Genomic DNA, 16,471 nt, shown 5'->3' on the forward strand with positions numbered 1-16,471 from the left:
TGATACAAAGCCATATTTCTGTTTCTTGATGAATTACTGTATTTGTTATGGAATAAGCTTTTTACATTAAAGAAGAAATGAATTTTCCTTCAAGTACACAATACATATAATAATTTCAGCATTAAGGACTTGGCAGAATTCTTCAGTAGAAGTTTTGACTACTGTAATTGGGTTATAGCATTCTGCCAAAATTAGGAATGAAATTCATTCATGAGGGGTCATAAAAAATGGATTACAGTATGTTGATATGTAAATACTGTATTGCACAAATGAGACGCAGTGACAGTTCATGCAACTTATACTATATCCTACTGCTAGCCTAACAAAACTCCAGGAATATTTTCTTCAAGTAGTATAGATCTTACATTGGAAGAATGTTGGCCTGGGATTTTATAAATAATTGTTGTTCCTGTGAAATGCGGCTGTCATCAGATTCCTTCTCTTTTCAGTATAAATGATACCAGCAGTGTATGTTAATACATTTTTAAAAAATAATTTATGCCTATTGCACCACTTTATTCCATGCAATTTTAGGATAAATATGTGTATACTAAAATTTTATAACCTCCCCCTCAAAAAACCTTTAAGAATAACAAAAAGTCTTATTAGACTTGATCACTTTTCTTGGGAATATTGAGAATATTACTTGTTACTTGTATGAGTTCTCTTCTTTTACAGGGGAAGCAAGGCAAACACATTTTATATGGCTGCAGTGAACTTTTTAATGCTACACAGTTCATAAAACAGGTAAAGTATACCTTATTAGTTTCTTTTAACATACCATAACTTGCTGTTGTTTGTCAAAAGAGAGCAAGAGAATCATCATATTCTTTTGACCCAGCTTGAAGCCAAAAGCCATAGAGCTATAAAAATACAGGTTTTACCATGAAAACTATACAGAAAACTCTGGTAAATAATATTTCTATTATCCCAAATCTATGAAAAGGTAAATTCAGGGATTTTAAAATTGGAATAGTGTACTCAAGCAAAATCACCATTTCTTATACGCTGTCCACATTTCTGACTTTACCAACAATATCACACATCGGGCTAAGAAATTAAGTAACTTTCTGGATGAGGGTAGCGGAATAGTTTTATGCAGTAGATACAATGGAATTACATTCACTTGAACATTAAGGACAGCAGTAGCTGAGATGTACATAGGCTCTACATTCTTTTTCTTGAAGGAACTGCTAATGTTCTCGGTTAATTACATTAACTTTAGCTTTTTTTTTTTTTTATGCTTAACTACTGGGGATGCTCAGTAGTCTTACCAGTAATGTTCACTCACCTCTGCATTGGCTGCCATAAAAATCACAAAAGCATCCTATACTCATTTTTAGCAGCTATTCCTAGCATCATTTTCCAGAACAACTTTCTTATCCTCATTATGTGATTCTTGTATTTCTAACCTTAATGTAGTTGCCCACTGATAGAATACAGAAAAGTTCAGGAAGATACAGTGAACACATGTATACTCCTCATTAACATTTTACTGTATTGCTTTATAAGACACCTACTCATTTATCCATTCTTCATTCTATTCATTGCTATAATTTTATTCATTTCAAAGAAAATTAAAGATATCAGTGCACTTTCCCCTTAATTTTTTATTGCCTAGGGGTTTTAGTTTTTGAGGGTTTTTATTGTTTTGTACTCTTTGGAGGTAAAATTGACAACAGTGAAATATACAGATCTTAAGTGTATATTCCTAGGTATTGTCAGATGTGTTCACTTGAATAATTCAGCACAAACTCCTATTCAGGGTGTAGAACCATCACACCTCAGAGTTCCTTTATGATCCATGCCCAGGCAGTCCTTGCCCTTAGTTCCTGCCCAAAAACATGCTCTTGATACTTTTCCACCACAGATTATATAATGTTCTAGAATAGGCAAAACTAAATGGAATATTTTTTTTCTTGGGTTTACTAGATGATTCTCAATTTAATTAATCTTTTTAATCTACCAGATGTTTATGCTAATTTCTCTATTCATTGATTTCCTTTGTTTTGATTACTTTGGGATCTTATCAAGTTCTTTAGTTTTTCTTTTTTTTAATTTAAAATCAATTAATTAATATGTATAGTCTATTATTAGTTTCACAGGTGGAGTTTAGTGATTCATCTATTTGCATGTAACACCCAGTGCTATTACATCAAGTGCCCTCCTTAATGCCCATCACCTAGCTTACATCATCCCCTCCCACAACCGTCAGTTTATTTCCTATAGTTAAGAGTCTCTTATGGTTTGTCTCCCTCTCTGATTGCATCATTTTTTAAATTTTTCCTCCCCTTCTCCTGTGTTCATCTGCTTCCTTTCTTAAATTCCACATAAGCATTTAAAGCCATAAAATCAGGGGCACCTGGGTGGCTCAATAGGTTAAGCACCTGCCTTCAGCTCAGCTCATGATCTTGGAGTCCTTGGATCAAGCTCTTCATCAGGTTCCCTGCTCAGTGCAGAGCCTGTTTCTCCCCTCTCCCTCTGCCTCTCCCCCTGCTTGTGCACTTTCTTTGAATAAAATCTTTGGAAAAAAAATAATAATAAAGCCATAAAATCCAAACCATATTTTAGCTGCATTTCACAAATGTTAATATATTTTCATCACCATATTCTATATTTTTAATATACTTGGTGGTTTTATTTTTTTTAGCCCATGTATAATTTAAAGATTTGTTGTTTTCAAGTATTTGGGTTTTCTAGATATCTTATTATTGATTTCTAATTTAATTACTTTGTGGTCATAGAACATTCTGCACATTATTTACTGTTTCAAAATTGATTTCAATCTATTTTATGGCCCAACATATGGTCTCTTCTAAGCACTCCATGTGCACTTTAAAAAGAATGCATTATGCAGCAGTTGAGGGAAAGGTTCTATAAATTTCAGTTTGGTCATGGTAGTTGACAGCATTACCTAAATCCTCTATGTCTTTATTGATTTGTTGCTTTGTGGGTTTTTTGGTCTAAATCTATTTGGTACTAAAAGACTAATAATAAAATCTCCAACTATGTTTGTGAAATTAATGCTTTCCCCCTCTAGTTCCGTCAGGCTCTCCTTTTAGTCCTGTCAGTGTCCGCTTATTTTTAAGCTCTATTAAGTATACACAGATTTATGATTGCTGTGTCTTCCTGATGAGTGTACCCTTTTATTATGTAATATTCTTCTACTCAGCTGGTAATCCTCTTTCCTTAAAGTCTACTTTATGTGGTATTAAATTAGCTACTCTAGTCTTACAGCTTGCAGGTTATAACTTTTCCATCTGATTGCTCAGCTTACCTATGAATTTATATTAAAGGTGTTTATCTTGTAGGTGTCATATGATTGGATTTTTTTTTTTTTTTTTTGAAAACCATTCTGGTAATCTCTGACTTTTAATTGGGCCTATTGGTCTGTTAACATCTAATGTAATTATTGGATCTGCCGTTTTACTGTTTGCTTTCTTAGTTTGGCCGTCTTTCTCCTTTCCTACCTTCTTATTATTTAAACACTTTTTTATTTGAGCTGTATCTCTGCATTATCGATTTAGCAGTTGCTATATAGATCACAATATATATATCTTTAACTATTTATAAGCTAGAATTAATACTGTGCCACTTACATTAAATATGGAAACCTTGCAACGATATAGACCCATTCCCTCAGCAGTTATTCTCATTGTGATATATTTTACCTCTACATACATCATTAACCCCATAAGACAGTGGACATTCTTATCATTTTTACCTCAGTTATCTGTATCATAAAGAAATCCTTTGTATTTACACAGATAGGATTTCCAGTGTTCTTTATCTCTACCAACTCTAGTAGATTTTGATTTGCATGTGTTGACTGCAAAACTTCTTTTAGCATTCAGTATAAGCTCAGGAGCTAGCAGTGAATTACCTTAATTTCCTTTTATATGAAAATGTATTTCACCTTTATTCTTAAATATTTTGGCTGGATAAAGAATTCTAGATTGACAGTTTTTCAAACTTTAAAGATGTTATTTCACAATCTTATACCTTCCATTATTTCTGATAGGAAGTTAGTAGTACTCAGATCAATATAATTTTACATATCATGTTTAATTTTTCTCTGGCTGCTTTCAAGATATCCTCATTATCTTTGGTTTTCAGCAGTTAGGATGTATTTATGTGTGAATTCTTATACATTTATCTTATTTAGGGATCACTGAGCTTCTTGAAACTATCATCAGTTTATATCTTCCAAATTTAGGGAATTTTCAGCTATTCTTTCTTCAAATATTTTTATGTCCAATTTTCTCCTCTCCCTTTGGGACTCCATTCACCTATATGATCAGCATTTTATATTATGCCACACATCTCTGAGTATTCTGTTTGGGATTGGGGGGGGGGTTGTTTTTTAAGAATTTTTTTTTAATTTGTTTGTTTACTTATTTGAGTAATCTCTACACCCAGTGTGGGGCTTGAACTCCTGACCTCAAGATCGAGAGTAGCATGCTCTTCCAACTCAGCAAGCCAGGCACCCCTGATTCTGCTCCTTTAGAGTGTATGATTTAAGTTGTCCTATCTTCAGATTCACTCTTTCCTTTGTTATTTCCCTTCTGCCATTTGAATAATGTTGTATTTACCAGTTCTTGAATATTCATTTGGGTTTTTTTTTTTAATATAGTTGTATTCTCTGCTCAAGTGTTCTTTTTATTGTGAACATAGTCTCCATGATTTCACTGAGGATAGTTGTCATAACTGCTTTTACACCCTTTCTATTAATTACAGCCCATAGATCATACATTTCACCATCTGTCTCCACTGTCTTTCCCCCTAAAGAATGGGTCTGATTTTCCTGCTCCATCATATACTAATTCTAGATTACTGAATGTTTTAGAAACTGAATGTTTCTTTGGAGTGCTGATCTGGGCCTTTAGCAGACACTGACCCTGATGAGACTCAGACCTCCAGCTGTGTCTCATGGGCACGGGCAACAGCCCAGTCTTGCTTCTTAATCTCGCTCATCTGTGTGTGGTTCAGGGTTTCCCCACAGATTTGGTTAAAATTTATACATAGAATATAGGGCTCCCTCACTCTGTCCCTCTTGTTTCTAGGATTTCCTCTCACCTTCAGTGGCTTTAGTTGGCCCCACTGGCTCTCCGGTTCTTCAGGTTGAACTCACCAGTGGGAGCCTCTCCTTCCTAGTGTCTGTTCCTTCCCCACCCACTGGCTGTCAGGTGTTCTTCACTGTCTTCCAGGAGTTGGTTTTTGTATTTTGTTTAAAGTTTATAATTGCAATCCCTGGGAGTATTAGGCCAGTAGAAGTTTACCCAACCTTCCAGAATTGAAGGCCTTTCTTTTTCTTTTTAATGATGTTTTAGAAATATCAAACTAATTAAAATATATGGAGAAGTAAACTGTGAGCATTAAAGCTGCACATGAGATTTTTTTCTTGACATTTTCATACTGGGTTAATATTAACTTTATTCTCAGGGTTTTTATTTTCCATTAATTGAATTTCTACCTATGTTGGTGATACTTTTTTTTTTTTTAAAGATCTACAAAACTTTAAACATTTGAAGTGGTGGTAAACGTTGAGTGAAAATTTATTCTAGATACATGCAGTGAACGAAATAAGCCTAGATTTTACCATGATTAAAGCATTCGTTTTTAAGGTGCTTACAAATATGTTTGAATGCATAAATTTCTTTTGTGATTAAAATAAAGCCATTCTTATGTTTTGTTTTAGCTGTCACAACTTGGACAAAAGTAACACAGAAGAACCTTAATATGAGAATCTACTTGGATAAATGTAAAAAGAAAAGTCAAAAGAGCCAGATGTTTTCTTCTTCATACCAGTGTCCAAACAGTGAAATTTAGAGTTAATTTTTAAGGAAATTCTATACTTAATATAATGTGTACTAATTAAAAGAATAAAGGAGTTCAGAAATAAATTTTTTAAATTGTACGTTCTCTCTCCTGTTATGTTTGATAACTGAGAAAGTAAGTACTTAGGAAGGCAAGAAAACTGCCTGAATATAATGTTAAATTATCAATATGATAACTGATTTATTAAGATTGAAGCCAGTGTAAAGAAATATGCAAATGTTGCTTGACTGGTTCATGAATTTCCTACATACATGCAATTTTTTTTTCACTTGTATGCATTTTAATTGTAAAATTACCTTCCCATGGTTTTCTGGTCTCTCGTGTTGCCTGTGGACTTTGAGTACTTTTTTTTTTTTTTTAAGATTTTATTCATGAGAATTCACAGAGAGGAGAGAGAGAAGCAGGCTCCATGCAGGGAGCCCGACATGGGACTCGATCCTGGGTCTCCCGGATCACGCCCTGGGCTGAAGGCAGCGCTAAACCGCTCAGCCACCTGGGCTGCCTAACTTTGAGTATGTTAATGTCTCTTCTTCGTCTGGCACACCTTTGTACATTTTATCACAAAATCCCTTTTTTTTTAAATGGCAACAACATCATCTAGATTGGACAAATACAAACTTCCCATGAAGTTCTAAAAAAATTTGTAAAATTAAGTGTTCCCTTTGGTTCAAACCTTCCTGGCATGCAGCAGGAAGGACTGTTGATCTTAAAACTCAAGGCAGCTACAAGATAAAAGCAATCCAGTTGCTCCAGAGAAAAAAATTCTTAAGGCCAGGGACCCTTTCCTCCTGATAAGCCTCATCAAGAGGAATCTGTAATGTCATAGATAACATCCTAATAGATAAAACAGCAAGATTCACAAGACTGTTTCTGCACTCCCAACCCTCATGAGTCAATGCCATCATGCAAAAGTCAGGTCAAACGAAAGATTTCTATTTGGGTAGTGGCCTACTAATCTGACTTGGTTTGGAGTTAAAATTCCAAGTATGTTTGGGCGACTATAACAAATTACCATATGCCAGCAGCTTATACATATGTCACACAGCTTGGGAGGCTATAGGAAATCCAGCAGATCAGACATCCATCTTCTTGTATCTTCACATAATAAAGAGTCATAATCCCTCAATCCCCCTTTAAGGAGCACTAATCCTATCATGGGGGCTCCACCCCTGTGATCTCATCCAAACCCATTTACCTCTAAAAGGCCTCACCTCCAAATACCATTATATTGGGAGGAAGGGCTTCAACAGAATTTCTAGGGAACAAATATTCGATCCATAGCACCACATCATCTGCCAAAGTTATCAAAGTGGTTTCATGCTCAGGGCTTAAGGAGACAATGTAATAGAGACAATAATGTTAATCGAGGTGGTAAATTACAGAGAAGATAAAGCAATATCCCAGTTTCCTCAGTAACAGAGAAGCTAGACTTTAATATACTTCCATAAAAAAATTTTTTTTGGTTAAAACTACTTGAAAGACACAGGAGGTGGTCACTTGTGTTTGCAGCCAAAAAAATTAATGCATCTCATCAATTCATGATTTTTTTTTTCAAGTTTGCCTCAAGTTCACATAAAAGATCATTGCCAGGGGATCCCTGGGTGGCTTAGCGGTTTGGCGCCTGCCTTTGGCCCAGGGTGCGATCCTGGAGTCCCGGGATCGAGTCCCATGTCAGGCTCCCGGCATGGAGCCTGCTTCTCCCTCCTCCTGTGTCTCTGCCTCTCTCTCTCTGTCTATCATAAATAAATAAATCTTTAAAAATATATATATCATTGCCAAGGTTCTGAGATAGAAACTTTTCTGTGGGGCCTTTAAAAAAAAAGGCTCGGGCAGCCCAGGGTGGCTCGGTGGTTTAGTGCTGCCTTCGGCCCAGGTCGTGATCCTGGAGTCCCGGGATCCAGTCCCATGTCAGGCTCCCCACACGGAGCCTGTTTCTCCCTCTGCCTGTGTCTCTGCCTCTCTCTCTCTCCCTCTCTCTCTGTGTCTCTCGTGAATAAACAAAATCTTTAAAAATAAAAATAAATAAAAAATAAAAGTCTCTGGGGAAACTTAGCCCTTTCCCAAACTGTCCACAGCCTAGCCCCATCTGTCCCAGTGTGGTTCCCCAGCAGTCCATCCACACCATGGTGAGGGTCACTGTTGCTGCTGTCTTGGGCTGGGCAGCTCAACAGGTGTATCCAGCAAGTCCCCAGCTTGGCTGATTCAGAAACCAGTTTTACCTGCCCCCAAAGGGCATTCTCAGAGGAATTGATGCCTGCCATGGTAAAATGCATACCAGGGGTAGAGGTCAGTAGGAAAGGGAAATGCTGTGCCACATGATTTACAAAAGTTACATAAGTCCTCTCAACAGCACTAACAGGTGGAATGGCACCAATTTTATAGATGGAAACAAAGCTCACAAAGTCCTAGCTCGTACATGGTGGAGCCAAAGATAGAATGCACACCTGTCTGCTTCGAGTCCATTCTCTCCACTGCTCAAAATTGCCTGAGGAAGCAGGGGGCTTGAAGTCTTGCCAAGCCACTCCTCACTGATCAACCTGAGTCAGTCACTCTACATTTCCTCCATGGTGGAATGAGCTGTGCAAAGTAGGGACATCCAACACGGCCCTCAAGGTAATCAGCTCACGTGGACTAGCCAGTGCAGGATATTCAACAAAACAAACACCTAATGGGCTCATACACATCACTGGCAAGCATAGCCCCCTAAGAGAATTTGAGTAGTTAGGCATTAACTTGGGAAAGATCGGTTCACTTGGCATAGATGGGGCTCTAGAATAAAAGGAAAAGGCAAAATAAAGGATTGAAAAGAAATTCAAAACAAAATTTGCTCTGAAACAGACTTCTGTTTCAGCTCCATCAGGTAATTTTGTCCTGTGACAAACTGTAAGACAAAAATCACATCCTAGTGTCTGAATTGTGAATTTTTGAATTATGCCCTTAAAACTTAAAATTTTTAGGTAATATTCAAAAGAATTTGAAGCTGGGTGTGAAGATTTAAATTCAGTTAAATATACCCAGATCATCAGACAGTGGACTTTTGCAGAATTTTTTTTTTTAATTGTGAGGCACACAGAAACACCTAGCTATATAGGCTGATGAGAGTGTACTGATGTGACAGGTGAATAAACTGGAAACAATTTCTCACTTGTCATAGTGACCATATCAAAATAGACATAAACCAAGCAGAGAGAACTAGGAACTATTCAACTTCACTTTGTTGAATACCCTGGGTTCAACAGAATCATAGAATTTCAAAAATTGGTATCCAAAGAGATCATGAATGTTGATAAGTGTGTGTCAGACTTTAAATATTTGTAGCTGCTTTTTAAAATGGAAACCTCAGGATGGTTCTAAATTACCAAGCATCAACCCCATCAGCATGGCTCACTTTCAACAGGAATAGCTGATTGTGCTAAAAAAGCAAGCTCCATGTACCAAAATGACACGTTTTGTCGTTTTGTCACCAGAGACAGCCACAGGAACTCTATGATCTCCTGAAGGATTATAACTGTCATATGCTGATTTGCTTATCAGCATCATTTTCCCTGATTTCTGTCACCCCAATTTTACCTTCCTCCTCATTCACTCGTTTCAGGTGGAGCTAACGATACACCTGACAATAACAGTAATTGATAAAGGGATAGAGGAGTAGTCAAACCTAGCCAATAGAGAAACAATTAGATTCCTGCCGAGGTCATTGCTTAAAAGGCACAAGAGGGCCACTATCTGCCAGACTTAACCTGAAGGGTCTTAAAATGAGGCAATAGATATGGCCACAAGGTACCTGAGAATGAAGACAATGCAGAGCTTCAAGATGTCCTAACGACATCTTTTGTTTTTTTTGTTTTTGTTTTTGTTTTTGTTTTTGTTTTCTAACATCCTTTGAACCACTGGGTCTATCATTAGTATAATGTGAGTGTTGCAGCCAGCAGCAGACACAGCCTTACAAAGAGAAATCGAACTCCAATAAAAAATATATATATATACATTAAAAAAACAATAAAATAAATGCTAAAAAAATAAATTACACTAGAAGAAAATAAATAAAAATAAAAGAGAGACAAAATCCAATGGATGATTTAAACATCCTAAAAAGCCAAAGAAATGCCACCCAGAATATAAGAAACAATGATTCTCAGACATTAAACATCAGTAAGCAAAGGACAGTGATCCCTAAGAGAAGGAAAGCAAACAAGAGGAGTCCTGCAGTTGCCCCTTCTTACTTCCTGGTGAGATTTTTTTTTTTTCCCCCAGGCTTCAGCACAGATAGTGCTGAGAGAGAGGGATCCCTGAGTTGCTGAGACAAAGTTGGGCACTTGGCAAAGTCAAGGTAGCTAGCATTCACGGGGGCAGAATAATGGAGAAAAGAGAGCTACACAGGAAGAAAGTTCTAGAGATCTGCAGAGGGTCAGATGAATGCTGATCGTGCAGGTGGTGAGGAAACAACCGGAGGCTAGGGAAAGAACCTCCTACAAGGATCCCGCGGAGCAGGAACAACCTTCTTGGCTCAAATGGGGCCACGAATAGGGTCTGTTCCTATCAATCACCTCATATTTCATGGAGGACTGGCATTGTACTCCAAAGGCCTTTGCCTCGATAATAGGAAAGATTAGCCCTAGACTGAATGCTGTTCTGGCCCCACCTAACAATCCTTGAAAGCAAAACCCAAAAGGATCAAACTGTTCCAAGTAGCTTAACCATGTGCAAAAAAGTTCAAGAATAGAGGAATAGAAGAGTAAGCACCCAACAAAATAAGTTTAGTGTCTCCAATCCAATCAGATCTTACCAGATGAGACACAGGGTAATAAAGCTCATTGTGAAGAGAAAACATTTTTTGTTAAGTTTTTATTTATTTATGATAGTCACAGAGAGAGAGAGAGAGAGAGAGGCAGAGACATAGGCAGAGGGAGAAGCAGGCTCCATGCACCGAGAGCCCGACGTGGGATTCGATCCCGGGTCTCCAGGATCGCGCCCTGGGCCAAAGGCAGGCGCTAAACCACTGCGCCATCCAGGGATCCCAAGAGAAGACATTTTAATAGAAACAGACTCAGAAATGCCACAGATGACAGAATTAATTAACAAAGACATTGAAACTATTATAACTATATTCCATATATTCAAGAAGGTAGAACATTAAGATATAGAAAATATTTTTAAGGCCCAAAATGGACTTCTAGAAATGAAAGACTTCAATATCTGAGAAGAAAAAAATTGCTAGATATATCTGTAGAATAATATCATTTATAAATTGAATTCAAACCTTAAGAAGAACTGGGTTTTTCAGATTAGGTTTAATGAACCAAAGGTCAACTTTTAAAAAATGTTTATTTATTTTAAAGAGAGAGAGAGCACATGAGTAGGGGGAGGGGGAGAGCAGACTCCCTGCTGAGTGGGAAGCCCAATGTGGGGCTCAATCTCACGCCCCTGAGATCATGACCTGAGATGAAATCAAGAGTCAGACACCTAACCAACTGAGCCACCCAGGCACCCTCAGAAGTCAACTTTTTAAATAAAAATAGCTCCTAGGTACTTTTTGTGACCAAAAACTTACACTGACAGGATCAAGACATACCTGAAGCTCTTTTTTTTTTTTTCTTTCCAATTATTAATATCAGTAAGCTTACTTTTTGGCTTAAGACAGTGTGAGAGGACTTTCTACTACTTGCGGGAAAAATAAGTCATGAAATAGTTGACAAATTCTGGACATCAATCTAACTGGTTTTGAGGACACACATTCTATTTCAGAACTGCCATTAGTGATGCCGATGTGGACATAGATTCAGAATTGAAATGTGCCCAGAGAATATAAGCCACAAATCAAGAACTCCCTAGTCTGTTAGATACCAGAATTCTCTCTCCATTTATTTGAGAGAGAGGGAAGGAGGGCGGGGTGGCAGAGAACGAGGGAGAAACAGACTCTACTGAGCAGGCAATCCGACCCGGGGCTCAATCTCCCAGGACCCTGAGATCAGGACCTGAGCTGAAGGCAGATGCTTCACTAAGCCACCCAGGGTCCCCTAGATACCAGAATTTCCATTGATTTTTATTGTTTGACAGATAACACCAAGTCTACAACTATAAACTTTTGTGAGGATAAAACTGATTAAACTGTTTTTGGACTACTTTTTGATTGTGCTGCTGAAATATATTGCTGGGTTTGTTTTTTTTGTTTGGTTTTTTTTTTAAGATTTTATTTATTCACTCATGAGAGACACCGAGAGAGCAGCAGAGACATAGGCGTTGAGAGAGGCAGGCTCCCCACAGGAAGCCCCATTCGGGCCTTGATCCCAGGACCCCAAGATCACTCCCTGAGCCAAAGGCAGATGCCCACATTGAGCCACCCAGGTGCCCCTAAAATATGTTTTAAATTGTTAATTCTGTGAGCATTTTTTTTTCATTTTTTTTTTTCATTTTTTTAAATTATGCAGTTCACACACAAGTTTTTGGTATCTTCTACTTTATTTTTTTTTTTAAATTAATTTTTATTGGTGTTCAATTTACCAACATACAGAAAAACACCCAGTGCTCATCCCGTCAAGTGTCCACCTCAGTGCCCGTCACCCATTCCCCTCCAACACCCGCCCTCCTCCCCCTCCACCACCCCTAGTTCGTTTCCCCGAGTTAGGAGTCTTTATGTTCTGTCTCCCTTCCTGATATTTCCCAACATTTCTTCTCCCTTCCTTTATATTCCCTTCTACTTTAAAAGACAAAACTCAGATTATGTAATCTTCAAGTATGCTACCATCATTAATATTCCAAAATTACAACCAAAGTCACAGAAGACTAACTTATAAACATCTATTCCAATTTATAAGTTAACATATACCAAGAATCAGCAATGATCAATCGCATGGATATCTTATAAGAGGCAGAAAAGCAAAGAAGAGGAAGTGAACAATTTTAAGCTTCTGTTATCGGACAAGAACTTTGTTTAGGTGCTCTAAACATTTAATGCTCATTTAATACTAATTTTTTTAAAAAATACTTAAGAAAATAGGTAATATAATCCCTGCTTTACAAATAAGGAAATACAAGGTAAGAAAGAGTTCGGTTACTATCAAGGTCATTCATTAAGTAGTGGAATTTAAAATGGCCAGATCAGGATCCCTGGGTGGCGCAGCGGTTTGGCCCCTGCCTTTGGCCCAGGGCGCGATCCTGGAGACCCGGGATCGAATCCCACGTCGGGCTCCCGGTGCATGGAGCCTGCTTCTCCCTCTGCCTGTGTCTCTGCCTCTCTCTCTCTCTCTCTCTCTCTCTGTGACTATCATAAATAAATAAAAATTAAAAAAAATATTTAAAATGGCCAGATCTGAGTCTAGAACCTTTTCCATTTGACATGAGGAATTAGAGGATAATAGGAATATTAGGGTATTAGGAATTAAAGGATAGAAAAATAAGAGATACTTAGATACTCTGGGGATGCTAGAGTTAGAAAAACAAAAAGATTATAACTTCTCTCATTTCCCAAAAGTCTGGAGACAGTATCTGGGCTGCTTCTAGCCAGTGTATAGGAGGTTTGCCATTTTCAGAAACTAAGTTTCTAAATCATAATTCAGGGTGGTAGTTCTTAAGAAAGCCCCTCAGAAGTATGCTTTTTCTCACTAGGTTCAATTAGACCTAGGACAGACAACCCTCAGCACATGAATGCTCCTCCTCTCTATCTCCTTGTTCCAGTTAGCACATCTCTGTCCTTGAAAGAAAAAGCCATTTCCAGTACCTTTGCTAAATGTTGGTGGGTTTTTCTTGGGGGGGGGCGGGGGTGGATGGTCAGCTGAAAATATGCCTTCATTATATAAGTTTGAATACATCCATACCATGGCACCCCATGCAGCTGCAAAAAGTCATGAGGAAACTCTTGCTGTACTACTATGGGATGGTCTACGAGACTACAGATATATTGTTGAATTAACGACAGCAAAAAGGTGCAGAACACTATATACAGTTTGATGCTGTATGCATAAAAAAGGAAAAGGAAAGTTATAATTGCTTATTATGCGTATATAGAGTATCTCAGGAAGGATACACACTAAATTGGCAACTGTTTGCTTCCTGGAAAGAGAACAGGGTGCTTGGGACCAGGGACGGGAGGGAGCGGCTGAGGCTTTTCACTGTAGACCTCTTCTATGCTTAGAGCTGAGTTCCAAGTATCTGCTTCATTAACAGTGAGAGAGGAAAGATCCCTCTTACTATACAAGAAGACAATAGGTAGTTTGAGCTCACAAAATCTAATCACGAGTCTGATGGAGTCTTCTAAGTTCCTACTTTACTCTCTCCCTCTATAGCATGGAACACTGTTGGCTATTCCCTTGGCCTCCTTGACTTAAAATGTCAATTAGACTCATTTGATTTGCCGTATGTCCCTATCATTCCCGAGATTCAGATATCCTGGATAAAAATCAGGGTAAGAGGGGTGCCTGGGTGGCTCAGTGGGTTAAGTGTTTCTTGATTTCAGCTCAGGTCATGATCTCAGGGTTGTGGGATGGAGCCCCAAGTTGAGTTCCTCCCTCAATGGGGAGTCTGCTTGAGATTCTCCCTCTGTTCCACTTGTGCCCCCAAAATTAAGAAAGAAATCTTTTTAAAAATCAAGCTAAGAAAGTGTCACTGGATTTGTCATAGAACACTTTGTACAGTACAGCTCATTTCACTCTATCTTGACATGAGTGAAAAATCAAGAACAGGTATTCAATACTACCAAGGTTGTTGCTAGTGTTTGTATCAAAAAATATTAATCCCCAACAGAGCATCTGGAGCCAGCGGCCTAAATTCAGCCCCAGCCTCAACTCAGTGATTGTGTGGCCCCAGGCGGGCTATTTAATTTCTGTCAACTTCGCTGTCCTTGTCTCTAAAAGCAACTTCATAAAAGTGCTGTGCAGATTAAATGACATCCGTGAAAGGGCCTTTACGGGGTCTGAAGCTCAGTGCAAGTCAAGTACAAGCAAGAGCTTCACCCTAAGTTCAAAGGGCAGGACTGTGCGTTCCATTCAGGAGGCTGCTAATTTGTGCAGGCAGAGATCTTGACAGCTGCAAGGTGCTGTGGGTTGTTCTGGAGTGGGCCTCACAGGCAAGAGCCCAGGAGCTGCCCCTCAGTGCCGCCATCTTTGGGCTCAATGTGGCTGCATCAGAGACACCCCAAGACCTTTCTAAAGACTGGCATCCCTGTTGTTCAAAAGGCTGCCATGACACGAGCTCTAGGGCTTGGGTGTACAGTTCTGTAGCCAGCAAGGAGAGATTCTGTAGTTCTGCACCTCTGCCAGCTGCTGAAGTTGGGGTCAAAGGTGCAGCCCTCCGTATACATAATCATATTCCTCCAGTTAGGGAGAAGGTCTCCCTTACTAGCTTCTGTGTAGGCAGCAGTTCAAACAGCTCATCTTGGAATACCACAAAATGTCCCAAGTTGTCTCCAAGCTGTAGTAACAGGAAGGGAAGGAAATAAGTCAACCAATTTTCTCCTTCCTCAGGTGCCATCTGTGATTTGCTCCGAGTCCCTCCTGGCACAGAGTCTGGATGTGATCAGCCCCGTGTGGTCTGCGTGTGGGTGATGCATGCCAGCCACCACCTCTCTCTTGGCTGCCCATGGGAACAAATCTGCCAGGGTCTACACCCCGTGTATCTGCCTTGGCGTGGACTCTGAATCCTGACGTGCTGCCAAGAGCCTGCTCCAGGGTCTCAACAAAGACCAGGATTCAGCCTTATAAGCCCTGGCACTTAGGCTCCCTGAATTCAGAGAAATGTTTGATGGCAAACAACTATCATGCTGACATCAGAGCAGATCCAGCCCCAGAGACAATCCTTTGGCTCCAGAACACGTGATGCTCAGGTTTCTAATAAATTGCTTGTGTTTGGGAGGAAAGCAATCCGAAGGTGAGAGTGAAGGAGACCACTTCGAATCTGAAGCTGGTAAAAATAAAGATAATAGTTTTCAAAGAGTAGAAATCAACTCCTGCCTGAAAGGGACCTTTATCCTCTGTCCTGTCCTCTTTGGGCATCAACTCTTCTCACCTGGTGTTTGCTTTCCCTCCTCCACCTCCTCATAGACCCAAGCTTCATAACAAAAGAGAACTCCACAGTTGAAAGATTTATCCCAAATATATACAGAAACTAGATGCCCAGAGATAAGCAAGATTAAAAGAGCTTATCTGAATTGCTTTTAAATATTCCAATTTGTGTTCTATCTGGGGGTCCTCATCCACTCTCATTAAGGAGCAATCGCAATGGATCATTTGACCTCAGGCTATGTCCTCATCTCTGCATATCCAGACTGTAGGTCCTGTTTTCCAAAGCTGTAATGAAATTATTTCATTTTAAAAGAACGAAAAAAGAGAGGATGATAATAAGTGAACAGAACACATCAGGCTTTGGTAGCCCTTGCCTTATTATTCTCTTACATAAAACCCTCTGAAGTTATCAACATTTTTCTTAAAGATTTTATTTATTTTTTCATGAGAGACGGAGAGAGCGAGGCAGACATAGGCAGAGGAAGAAGCAGGCTCCCTGTGCAGAGCCTGATGTGGGACTTGATCCCAGGACCCCAGGATCACGACCTGAGCCGAAGGCAGATGCTCAATCACTGAGCCACCCAGGCGTCCCTGAAACTACAAAATTAAAGCCATTCAGAATTGAAGGGGACCCCGAG

The 16,471-nt window shown here is 39.0% G+C and overlaps 1 protein-coding gene across 11 annotated transcripts in view; it reads left to right on the forward strand.

Annotated features, from left to right (window-relative positions):
* SCFD1 (sec1 family domain containing 1) overlaps positions 1–5,917 on the forward strand; it is a 106,753-nt gene extending 100,836 nt beyond the window's left edge. For all 11 annotated transcript variants that reach the window (XM_026007656.2, XM_072761311.1, XM_026007655.2 and 8 more), the window contains 2 exons: positions 679–747; positions 5,699–5,917. In XM_026007656.2, coding sequence (XP_025863441.1) covers positions 679–747; positions 5,699–5,722 — 93 coding nt within the window. In that variant the 3' untranslated portion in view covers positions 5,723–5,917. The remainder of the gene's footprint in view (positions 1–678; positions 748–5,698) is intronic.
* The last annotated feature ends 10,554 nt before the right edge of the window (positions 5,918–16,471 follow it).

This window comes from Vulpes vulpes, chromosome 6 (genome assembly GCF_048418805.1).
Source record: "Vulpes vulpes isolate BD-2025 chromosome 6, VulVul3, whole genome shotgun sequence".
NCBI classification, from domain to species: Eukaryota; Metazoa; Chordata; class Mammalia; order Carnivora; family Canidae; genus Vulpes; species Vulpes vulpes.